The 12,804-nt window shown below is 36.4% G+C and overlaps 1 protein-coding gene across 1 annotated transcript in view; it reads left to right on the top strand.

The window, feature by feature from the left end:
* LOC140171813 (protein FAM13A-like) overlaps positions 1–12,804 on the top strand; it is a 93,828-nt gene that overhangs the window by 45,198 nt on the left and 35,826 nt on the right. The window contains 5 exon segments of the mRNA XM_072195142.1: positions 1,928–2,054; positions 3,005–3,063; positions 3,859–4,397; positions 5,261–5,360; positions 8,267–8,350. Of these exon segments, the coding sequence (XP_072051243.1) occupies positions 1,928–2,054; positions 3,005–3,063; positions 3,859–4,397; positions 5,261–5,360; positions 8,267–8,350 (909 nt within the window).

The following is a 12,804-nucleotide window of genomic DNA, read 5'->3' as shown; positions in this document are numbered from 1 at the left end:
GTTACTGTCATGAACATTGTTGAACTTCTGTAGAATGGATTATACGCTTTGTATTCGCTGTCGTAGTGCACGTTAGTAACCATTGGTTACTGCTCCAAGCCTGGGCTCATACACCTGTTCCGAATTTTGATGTGCCATAGACTGTGTGTTGTGATCATTTCGATCAGTGGTTAGTAACAAAGAAAGTGTGATCCAGTTGACCTAGCAACGGTCATATTCTAACGTGCACTACGACAGCGAATAGAATAAGTTTGGTCTCCCAGGTAAGGCGTATGTTTGCTTAATATTCATAATAATGTAGTATGTTATTTTGATACTTGTTTATACTGTTAATTTGGTTAGGAATAAGGTTACTGGTTACTACACTGGTTACCCATTAAGTAACGAGTTGATTTCAAAATCTTGGTCCTCGTTTACAAATTTTGTCACCAACAAACTCCTGATAACATTTCTGATATGATCCATGCTCCATGAACAAACTGGTTGCAGACCTCTTTGCTCCGCAACATTATTATAAAATGCACTACATACTTGTGCCTTGACAAGTGTCTTCGGCGACGATGCGGTCACTGCAGTCTACCGTGTCATAAAAACCAATGAAATTTAGAAACCAATGAAATTCATAAACCAATGAAATTCAGAAACCAATGAAATTCAGAAACAAATGAAATCGGAAACCAACAATGAAATTCAGAAACCAATGACATTCAGAAATCAATGAAATCAGAAACCAATGAAATTCAGAAAACAATGAAATTCAGTGCTAATAAGCTAAGCCACAGCCACTGACTAAGAATGATACACAAGATGCCAACAACTTTTTAATTGAACTAATTAGACTGCTCATATCTTTGACAGGTATAAAAACAAAGTGAAACCAAGGCATGTTTCTGCTTGGTGTGTACAGTTTGCTGAAACCACCCATAGGCCTATACCTTTGAATATTCAAACATGTTTGTTATATTTATTGTTCATTGATCTATTATCACTATCAACTTGTATTTTGATAAGCTTATCTTTGCAAATATGTTGTAATGGCATTATAGTCCTACTCCCAATCTAAGCACAAGGTGTTTCAAAGTTCCTTGAAAAAAACCCCTGAAAAAAGCACCCCAGTTACTATAAAAGTCAATATTTTCGCGAGAAGATATTTTCGTGATTTTGAACATTTTGTCAATTGCGCGAGAATTAAATTTGCCGGTTTTGATATTGATACAATAGAAACCTAATGCAAAAGGTTATTTTCGCGAGTTTTTATTTTCGCGAGTTTTTATTTTCGCGATTTTATGTCCACTCGCAAAATTCACGAAAATAAAAACCTCACGAAAAATTTCTACTTTTACAGTATACTCACAAAAAGTTGCACTTTGTATATTTTGTCAAAAGTTTTTAAATTTTCTTGTTGAAATGTATTATTGATCTCAAATCAAACTATGTCATCAGTACAGTATGCTGAAGAATGAATATTGATAAGCAGTTGTCCCATTGACGTCAGGCAAATCTGGACTTTTGAACAATATCACAAGTTCGCTCTGTGTCATCGGAGGTCTCAAACATTTTATTTTTTTTGCTTGTTCGTTGTCGATGGGGGTGCAGGCAACTTCCTCTCTAGTGATGAGTGCGTTTCCTCTGACCTGGTCATTACTAGAGTGCTTATACATCAACCTGTGTGGTTATTACAAGCTGACTACTAGGGACTAATCAGGGGTAGTGTTAAACACCGCAACTGGAGAGCTGTGTTATGACCTGGATCTGGCCTTAAACCTGAGGTTTCTCTCACTTATGACCACGCTCTTTACTAGTGAAGTCGCAGCATAGTTGATGTATCCATATTTGTGTTTGTCAGTGCTCGAGTAAACAGTCCCAAAGTGCTGGATTATAGTAGATTTATAGTCATAACATTTTGTTCTTACTTTTGTCTCATCAGTATGAGGTTACTAGAGGATAAAAGGTCTAGTCCAAGCGAGTGTGCAGCGACAGGAGACAACATACATATCGATGGACATATAGAGGATCTTGCAAGTGTCAAACGCAACTCACCAGCACTGAAATCTGTGAGTAGAGAGAACAAAACTTTTTAAAAACTGTGTATAATGGGCTGTTCTAGTTCAAATCCATATCCCCTGTGGAAGATGTGACCTTAATCTTCCACACAGGAGGTAGATGTCAAATGGAGTTTTCAATTCAGGTAACCCCTGTTGTAATTCACACTCTCTGTGGAAGATTAAGGTCATGTCTTACACAGGGGGTGTATGGATTTCAACTGGAATAGCCCAATGACACTGCTTGGTTGTGTATACAATTAAGATTAACCATAATTTGACAGGCGTATGTAGCTCTGCCCTCTGAACTAGCGATGAGACAGACTACAGGAGGCAAATATTGAGAATCAGTCTGCTGCTTGTAGCATTAAATAATGCAGCCACCTGTCACAGATGTGCAAATTAAAGAGTATTTGAGTATTCCTGTGATTAATGCATAGGACTACAGACCTGCCAACTGTTCCTCATTTTGAGGGACTGTCCCTCATTTGGGGTTTTCCAAAGTGAAAAAGAGGGACAGTCCTGCTTTCTGAAAATTCAAGTGATGGCAAATTTAAATGTAAGAACAGCAGAAAATGATGCAAATTTCACTTTAAAATTTTGCTGTAGCATTCTCTTTAGTTTATTGTGATAAATTTAGACCTGCAAAACCTTCCCTGAATTCTGAAAGTATTACACACCTCAAGTCTTTGAATTTGTCGGTACCTGGTTTCTGTACATGTACAAGGTTTGGGCCTCAATGTCCCTCTTTCTGACTTTAGTAGGTTGGCAGGTCTGGGACTATAGTATTAGTGTATTGCATACTGATGAAAAGTTTGTAAACTTCCTGATCCTTAGCTTGTATGAGCAGTTGCAGTGAAGTACATCATAGCAGAATTTTTAGAGCATTAGCAGCTATTAGCTTCATATGTGTCTGTGAACTCAATAAATTCAATATTTTTTGTGTATTTTTTCTTCAAAAGTTAACATCGGGAAGAGCTCCACCTCCTAAAAACAGGAGATCACCAAGCAGAAAAGCAAGGTAAATATTTGACCTCTCTTCTTGGTTTTCTTTTTATTTATAAATACTTGCCTCACTCTTTCCATCCATTTGTACCATGAATTGTCGCAGGATGACATAACTTCCTTTTAAAGGCTAGGTGCGAGGCCTCAGACATGGTGATACCCAGTTGTGTTATACTCTTTGTACCTCTTTTGTAATTATTTTTACATTCAATTTTCACATTGACTTTTGATGCGGATATATTTTGTGTGGTTATTATCATTGTTTTATTTTTATTTTATCAAAAAGGTGTGTCCTTGGTGTAAGATATCCATGAGTTAGACCAGTGTAAAGACTCTGTTGAGAAATAAGCAATTGACAGAATAAAGCTTCATAATCATGCCAACAGAAGAGTTGTGTGCTAGGCTAATTCTGTGCTCATTAACCCAAGGAATAACCCAAAAAGATGATGTTTAAATAAATTTAAAAAAATATTATTCAATCATTCTTTATTCATAAAAACCACAAAGAATGGCCTAGTGCCTAATTCACACACAATTGTATTACCTGCAACTGAAGTTATAAACAAATATATTTTTATTTTGGAATTTGGGGGAGTTCTCATAACGATAACTTTTACTGATTAAAATAATGTTTAACTGATAAAAATTTAGAATGAAATATAGGAATTTGTTTTTAATCACTATCCTCTTTTGTGTCAGACGATATGCAGGTCAACAATTGTTGCCTTTTATTCTCTAATTGATGGTCCCATAATACAATGCAAAATATAATATCAACTATATTATAATTGATACCATTACCTAATAACAGATTAAAGAAGGATTCAGACTCTCAAGAGATGGCAGTAGATGATTTGGAACCTATCCTAATTGCCCAGGAAATCGCCATGGAGGAGTCCTCTCCACCCCCACCTCCACCACCAGATGTACTGCCTATTGATGTACAACTTACCAAAGAGCCAGAGCAGCCTCAGCCGAAACCAAGGAAGAAGAAATCAAAAACAAAGAGTCTATTGTCCGCCAGGTTGGAGAATGAGGATATGATGGACGGTCAGAATGGCGAAGACGATTTCCAGAGTCCCGCCGCAAAATCGCCGAGGAGGAGGAAATCCGGGGATCAGTCGCCGAGGAGGAGGAGGAAATCGGGTGATGAGAAGTACCAGCACTACCATCTGGACGAAGAGAAGCAGCATCACCGTCATCACCATCATTCTGGCGAAGAGAAGCACCATGATCACCATCATCATGAGGATCATGTTGAAGGGCATCAGGGTAATAATGACAACCATGTTAGACGACAAGTTCCACCGCTGAATCTATCGAGTCTACATCAGCATGGAGATGGCGCTGGTGAGTTCCGTACATTGAAATTGGCTCGAAGCTCTTAAATGGATGAGTCTGCTTTTGTGATTATATGAATATTGAGTGACTTTTAATAGAAAGATATATTATATTTTATAATATACATATGCATTTAATGAGAAACAATAGGTTTTTAGTGATTGTCTTGTAACTGCTTTTGAAGGATTTCTGACTCCATTCAAGCATTTTTAAGAAATTATAAAATCCAATCTCAAAATCAAAATTGGAAGCGATCCAGATTATATGTTCAAATTATCAAAAGTATTGACAGACATTCTAGTTATAAATAGTGCACAGAGATTAACAACAATACCGTAAACGTTCACCTAATGGCACTATGGGCTGTCTTGACATAACTGGAATTTTAGGCACAATCTAAAAGTGCCTTTCTGTAAAAATCCCACCAGCAAATAAGGGCACGTACCCTAAATTCTTGTGGGGATTTTCAGAGGAGGGAGCTCTCTGTTTGTACATGAAATTTACCCCATGGCAAACGAGCCCATGTACGCCTTTGGGCGAACGTTTACGGTGTTTTGTTGAAATTTCAGTGTCTGGCATGATGTAAAGCATAACATAGGGTGTACTATAAAAATGGGACGTGTTAAGTGAATTTACACCAAGTTAACTGTGGGATGAGTGATTGTTTTTTGTATTGTGATACATGTCCAAGTTCTTAGTTGTTGAGGGTAGTGCTTATTAAACAGTTTTTTGAAGTACAACTTTTTTAAGATGTACTGAAAAAGGCTGAGTGAACAGTTTCACTCTTGTTATCAAAATTGGTCTTAAAATATTAATTTTGATAACTCTCAGTGCTTCAGATGTATCATTTTCCGTACATTTTCTTATCACAGAACCCATTCCCGCTTGGCAACCTCAAACTCATCTAGACCACGGGCCAGCTGAAGCGGTTCTCTCACCACGATCAGGCTTAAAAATACAAGCAGTAGTGAAGTAAGTATGCAAGTACTAAATACAAATTTGCTGTGCATAAATGTGGAGTGAGTGTGAATAGTTCAGTCATCCCTGATGTTTGTACGAAATCTCTGACCAATTGGTCGTTTAGTTGTGTGAATTCTAAGGGAACAAACCAAAAGATCGATGACGTCCTATAAATGTAACTAGTTTCGTTTCTCAGACGACCCCCTCCCTCCCTGCCAGAAACGTAATAATGAAATGTTGAAAATTTTGACATAATAATAATAATAACACATACTTCAGATCGATGTTTTTGTACAAACGTAATCAAGTATTTTTACCCCCTCCCCCCTAAACGAAACTAGTTTCGTTTATAGGACGTCATCGATCTTTTGGTTTGTTCCCTAATACCTTTGTCATTCTAATAACATTGTTTTATCGCTACAATGAAATATTCCATTTGAAATCTGCCTTGCCCCTGTCGAAGATTTATGATAAGTCTTCTACAGAGGGAGTATGTTTTAAAAATATAATTGTTTTAAAAATATAATTGGCTAGGTTGATTATTTTGAAACCCATACTCCCACTGTAGTATGGCTTTTCCTATATCTTCCACAACTGTAGGATTTCAAATGGAAGTTGCCCTAGTGTATATTCTATTTGAGACCCATACTCCCTCTGTGGAGGGGGAGAGTAGATTTCAAATGGAATAGCACAATTACAGTAGTATTACACACATATCATTCTTTTTAATTAGAAATTCAATCTTACAGGATAGCTTCAACAGTGCTCCATGATAGGTTTGCAGATTGCTGATACCAGTTATATAATAACTGAATATTTCAAGCTAGCCTATGTGAGAAATAAATATGCCATATTTTCAGTATCCATGCAAAAGCTAAAAGAATACATTCCATTTTATAAGCCAAAAACAAACAAATACATTCCATTTTCTCAGCAACTTTGTTTTATACTTGTGTAGTGAGGAAGCTTGCAACAGTCAGTATGCAGGTAAATGCATCATGCTGCTCAGTGCAAGATTTATTTATATTCAAATACTTATTTTGCATAAGTGTAATTCAGTACCACACATATACATTTTTTTTATACTTAAACAATTGATTATAGTAAGTTTTAGGTCAGTCATTCTGTAAGTTTGAGTAGCTTTTTTTTACCCACAAAGAACATTTTAAAAAAGAATTTTTTGAAGAGGATCACTGGAATAGTTAGTTCAAATGTAGAAATCTCATGTCCGAAATTTCAAAAGCCTTAAGTAGGGCCTCAAGTTTGTTAATAAAAAGAGGTAGTTGCAAAATGTAAAGAGGAAAGAAAAATGCATATCTCACATGGCTTTAATCCAGATACGACATGTAGTTTCCTTGTTGCAAACATATTTAAATTAAATTTGTCAAAAATTGGCCAAGACAGGATCTAATGGCATAGTTATTATTCGTGGAAGGAATGGCAGATAGGCTGTTAAGGTTGAAATCCATACACCCCCTGTGGAAGATATCTTAATCTTCCACATGGAGTGTGAATTTTAAATAGGGTCACCTGAATGGGTGATTCCATTTGAAATCTACACCCCCTGTGTGGTGATTAAGGTCATGTCTTCCTGGGGTGTATGGATTTCAACTAGAATAGCCCAAAAGCTTTTGGTTGGGTGATATTTCTGGAGAGGAAAGAAAACAGCAGTGATTACTACTTTCAGTGGTTCAATATATTGCATTGTAGAAGATTTTTGGACATTTTCTTTTTGTACAAGTTTTTTTGAGTTATCTCCTTATTTAGTTTATAATGAACTCAATGCAATTAAAGACCAGCAATACTGTTGTACTGTGCCAGGGCAAAAATTATGTAACCGTTTCTTTCCTCAGATGTTACTAAGATTAGCAGTATAGACAAATGCATAACTTTGTCATTGTCCTCTATGACTATGACCGAAGATCGTATTCTTGAGGAATATCCACGGATAAGCCAAGTTATGCCAGCATTCGAACCGACAGAATACCGCAGTGAAGCTTAAAATGAATGTAAAGCCTTCCCTGTACAATTCTATAGCCTGATTTATCACATTATTATTATTATTATTATTATATTGTAATCCCTTGTCCTTATAGTACCTTGTCCTAAACCATTCACCAGATTTAATTTAATTTAATTACGGGTAAACTAATCGGTGTAACAAATGGTGTATACAAGAAATGTACCGGTAATCAACAATTTTAACCCCCTCCCTGTGTAACAAAACTAGTTTGGTAGGGTTTCATTAATATATTTGTATTTTCCCTTATTATAGAATGAATTTTACCCTCCTCCCTTTTATTCTCTGTTAAAGTGGTTATTTGGTGTACAGACATTTTCACGATTTCCAACACAGAAGACTTTTGGTGTGTTGATGGTTTATCAAAATTTATACCTTGCCAGTGTTATCATATAATGGCAAAATTTAATATTTGTGTGTTTAAATTTGCGATATAATGTATGTTTGTGAAATTGTGAAAATAAATCCTCATTAAAATGACCACTTTAACAGTATCCTGAAGAGATTAGACTTATATAAAGTCTGGCCATGTTGTACCTCAAAATTTTTGCCATGCACCTGACAAATTTGGATTAAAAAGCTGTGCTTATGTGCATTCTGTGTATAATAATGTGTTGTGTTAATAGCACATGCTAAGCGCTACATGTGTAAAATTTCAAACACTCAAGCTTTAAGGTGTATGTTAACATTCATTTCAGGCTTTTGCCGATATATGGTACACTATTTTGGTCTCAGTCATGACAAACCAGTATAGCAGATTTACCATAGCATTATGCACTGGTCTTTTCTAAGTCTAATTCTCTCTTTGATTATACTCCCATATAAGTTTCATTTGTTAACTCATTCAGTGAACATTTTGTGTGTTTTGTATTTTACTTTTGCTGTATTTTTGCTGCAGTGAATTTCAGTATGAGGTGGAGCCTAACTGGTACGAGGCTCCTCTGTCACCCCGTGCTAAAGATCTGCCCTACAGCTTTAGCAGGTGACCGATACACTCCCTTGTTCAACCAATCCTATGCTTCACCTATTATACACATCTATGCTTTACCTATATATAGAGGCCCTGCATGAAATTATCGATTGGCTCCAAACAAAGGATTTGAGCCAGCGCCCTTCACCGTGAAGTTATGGCGGAGTGCAGTCCATTCAATCAAATGTTGTCATCAACCTATTTGATCGTAGTGCAGGGTTATGTGTGTGAGACTTAACTGTCACGGTAGATTGCAATCATGCTTTTGTTGAATGCATTTGAGTAGTCAGCCATATTTACGGGATGATACGTCACATGCAAGGCCTCTATACCCCATATGGCATGCTATAGTTAGTTATTCATGGGGGCACAGTTCAGAGCACGGGTCATTTCAGAGTCCATGTTTTGATCAGTAATAGACCTGGGGTCAATTTCACTAAACTTTTTACCATTCATAAGTAAGTTTAGCATGTTTAGTGAATTGGAACTTACGACTTTTCATAAGCTACAAGCGATTTTGAGACTTACGAAGCTTTGGAAATTTTAGTGAAATAAACTCCTGTAAGGCTGTATCCACACTCTAAATATGCTTTGCACCAGAATTGAGACTTTACATCATGGAAGACCAGTGTGCATGCTAAAAAACATGCACAATGGCATTGAGCATGTACACTCTCATTTGATGCAAATTTCCCATTTTTGGAACAAAGAATTGTGTGGAGTGCAAAAAGTGGTCTATATTAGTCACTAGCTACTGAAATGGGTTACACTTTCTGGCTTAAGATTTTACAGTAGTAGTATAGTTACATGTCAGATGAAAATTTGTCCTTGGGAACTAATCTAAATGCATGGTAAAAGTATATTGTAAGTTTTGAACTGTGCCCTGATTGATGATGCTTTTAGCTGGACTCATCAGTAGTATTATATAATATATATTTACATTTATATTCCTCATTCCATAAATTCAAAAAATCTTCGCTTTTACTTTGTCATGAATGTTCTATAGGATGTGTGTGGGGGTGTGTTTGTGGGGGGGGGGGTGTGTTTACTATGTGGGAGGGAGTGTGTGCATGTTTACTGGCAACTGAGGATATACACAAGACTTTGCATTAAAACTGTGGACCTAACTGCAAATGAGCACCGTGTTTGGTTTGAGGTCTGCAGTAGAATCCAATTGCATGCCAAATGCATTTGAGAGATGCGTCCGCTATTGTGCATTAAAAATTGCGACCCAGGTGTAACTATTTCATACTCGGTCATACACAGTTATACATATGAAAATCTGCTATTTTGGTTCTCATTTTGACAATTAAACTTGGATTCAGATGACCTCAATGTCCGCGGTTGCCGGTAGGCGTAGGTAGGGACGTGTCAGGGGTGTGAGGTGTATATGTGTGGATTCATGCAACAACATCTGTTAAACATTTAGATAATTTTGGCTAGAAAGCTCTTAACATGCATATAAGTGCAAGCAGATTTGTTAAAAATAGATGCTCGTGATTTACCCATGTCTGTTCATCATATCCTCATCATACTCTAATTTTGCTCATGTGAGTTTGCTGTCAAGCTAAATGACCACAATAATAATCCAATGAAACTTTCCAGTTTTCGATGCGTGCGATCCAATCACATTTAGGTGATTTGTAAAAACACGAACGCAAATCTAGGTCATTAATATCTCACAATTGACCGCAAAATGCGTAATTGTTACCATATCTGCACAGATTCTGATACGCACTTTTATTATTGGTTGTCCTGTTTTAGCCTGATCGAGGGAAGATACAAAAATCATCTAATTTTACAAACATGCATATAAAGTGCAAGCAGATTTGTTAAAAATAGATGCTGATTTACCCACCATGCCCGTTCATCATATCCTCATCATACTCTAATTTTGCTCATGTGAGTTTGCTGTCATGCTAAATGACCACAATAATAATCCGATGAAACTTTGCAGTTTTTGATCATACATATTGTGGTCAAACTTTGCCAGCCTTCAGCTCTAAATATGTCCTGTAATCTACTTGATAATCACCTTGATATGAAGTACACCAGGCACAAAAAGAAACTCGTCAGTTATATTCATCCTTGCTGTTCAATAACTTGATAATTTTGGATTATTCTGAAATAAACATTTTGTTAATTGGACTTAGCTTTCTCATTTGACACCCTGTTTGTGAAAAACTAACAAGAATTGACCAAGATATGCGCCTCCAAAGCCTCAAACCCCAAAATCAAAAGTTGCATTTTCAACGATTTTCAATGGGAACGCATCGTTGTATTGCGCACAAGCACCACAGGCCAATCAATAAAGCACACAGTGTAACAGGCACAATTGAATCGTTAAAATTGCAACTTTTCAGTTTGGGGTTTGAGAGTTTGGAGGCGCATATCTCGGTCAATTCTTACTCAATGTTCACGAACAGGGTGTCAAATGAGAAAGAAAAGTCCAATTAACAAAATGTATATTTCAGAATAATCCAAAATTATCAAGTTATTGAACAGCAAGGATGAATATAACTGACAAGTTTCTTTTTGTGCCTGGTGTACTTAACCTTAATATGGCTGTCAGAAATTTGCCAGGCCTTGGCAATGTGATTTTTATTCTACCTGAACATTCTGATTCATTATAGGTCTTGTTTTGACCATTAATCAGTCTGAATTTCCTTAAAGACCACTCACCCTATCTTAATCATTGTGTTAATGGTTCCTGGGATTGATCTAGTACTTCCTATCCATAGAGAGTCAATGAGGGTCGGGATTATTGTGCGTTTAAAGGCTCGGATAGCAACGCTTGTACATTATGTTTTGTGGAACATGAGAGAACATCAGACATCGAATTGCATTCTGAATACAATTTTTTTTTTTAATTTGCGATATAATACAAATTTATGGCAAAATTGATATTTTCGACATTTAACAGTCCTCAAAGTACAATGTATCAATCTAATGACATTTCCTTAAAATTTATGCAGCTGGGAGGAAAAGCCGACGATCATTTCAAAAAAAAAATTCCCCCAAAGACCTAAAAATATTAAAAAGTAAACATTATTTGATATCAGAAGGCCATTCCTCTTTATTCAGAATGCAATTCGATATGTCTGATGTGCTCTCATGTCCCACAAAAAATACTGTGCAAACATTGCTATCTGATTCCTTAAAAGTGCTACTCTGTGGTTTGCCTGACCCAGAACATCCTAAAAGGAATCAAATTCAGATTTTCAGGTCAAGCATGCATGAGGTAATGCCTTATGACTTATATCAGCTGGATCATTTGTGGTAGCCATCACTCAAATCTAGCCAAGTGTACAGTAATGCATTTACTGTATTATATCCAACTAAATGCTCTAAACTGCATAATCCATCAATAGATAATGTGCTGACATCGGGCTAATTTCTGCCACCTTACAGCGCTTGATGCTTCATTTCTTAACTGCTTGGCTTAGTTGCTAGATCATCTAAGTAGCAGTCATACCCATGCATGAATAATAAATTTACAGAGATACACAAAACTAAGAAGCTATATGTGTGGATGATTGGGTGTGTTTGTGTGGTGGGGGTGTGTTTGTAAGGGGTGTGGTGCATTTGCATCAGCATTCAAACTTTGGAGGTGTGTGTATACGCCACACTGGGGGGGTGGTCATACAAGAGAGGGGTTTTTGTCGTAGGGGTGTGTTTGGGATGTGTGTGTTAACTTGCATGTGCATAGAAACTCTTTTGCATTATATTTCATTTTCAATTTTTTTAAATTTAAGTAAGAAATATATTGTGATACGCTCAAGCAAAACAAGTCTGATGATGGTTGATTTTGACGTGGCCTAGGGTGGCTTGTCGGAATTTGACCCAGACCTCCAGTGTCTAACTTTTGTATTTCATTGAGCACTTTGAACAAAATGAAATTCAAAAAATAAACTGACAATGGAAAATGATTATTACAAAAAAAAAACTATACACAATTTGTTTTGCTTGATTTTGTCACATATACCATCTGTATATTTCTTTGTGGTCCAGGGTAAATTTCAGAAAAATTACAAACTTTATTCTTGTAATCTGTCCATCAAATTATATTCATTGGCATGAGTATGTCATGTTTGTCACTGTTTATTTATTTTATTTTTTTCTGTTTGACATAAATGTATTTTTATCGGTATCATATGATCCATGTTGTCAAAAAGAGAGATAAAAGTGTCGAAATATGTGATGATGTCAAAATGAGCCATTTGTTGCCATGTTGAGTGTGATGATAAAAGACAACAAGTGTTGAACTTCATTTCAAGGGGTTAGTCCACCAAGGCTGAATCTGCAATAACTGCCAGGTGTCATACAGATATTACACATAGAATGCAGAAATTGACCTTTTCCTTAAATTCCTTAAGCCTTTTGTAAGTACACCTGAGATGTTGTCATTTGATGTCAGGCCGACTTGCAATGCGCAGTAACTGTGTTAGATAAACGATGTGCTCATC

The sequence above is a fragment of the Amphiura filiformis genome, chromosome 15 (assembly GCF_039555335.1).
Source record: "Amphiura filiformis chromosome 15, Afil_fr2py, whole genome shotgun sequence".
In the NCBI taxonomy this organism is placed as follows: domain Eukaryota; kingdom Metazoa; phylum Echinodermata; class Ophiuroidea; order Amphilepidida; family Amphiuridae; genus Amphiura; species Amphiura filiformis.
This window is presented reverse-complemented; position numbering and strand designations above follow the sequence as displayed.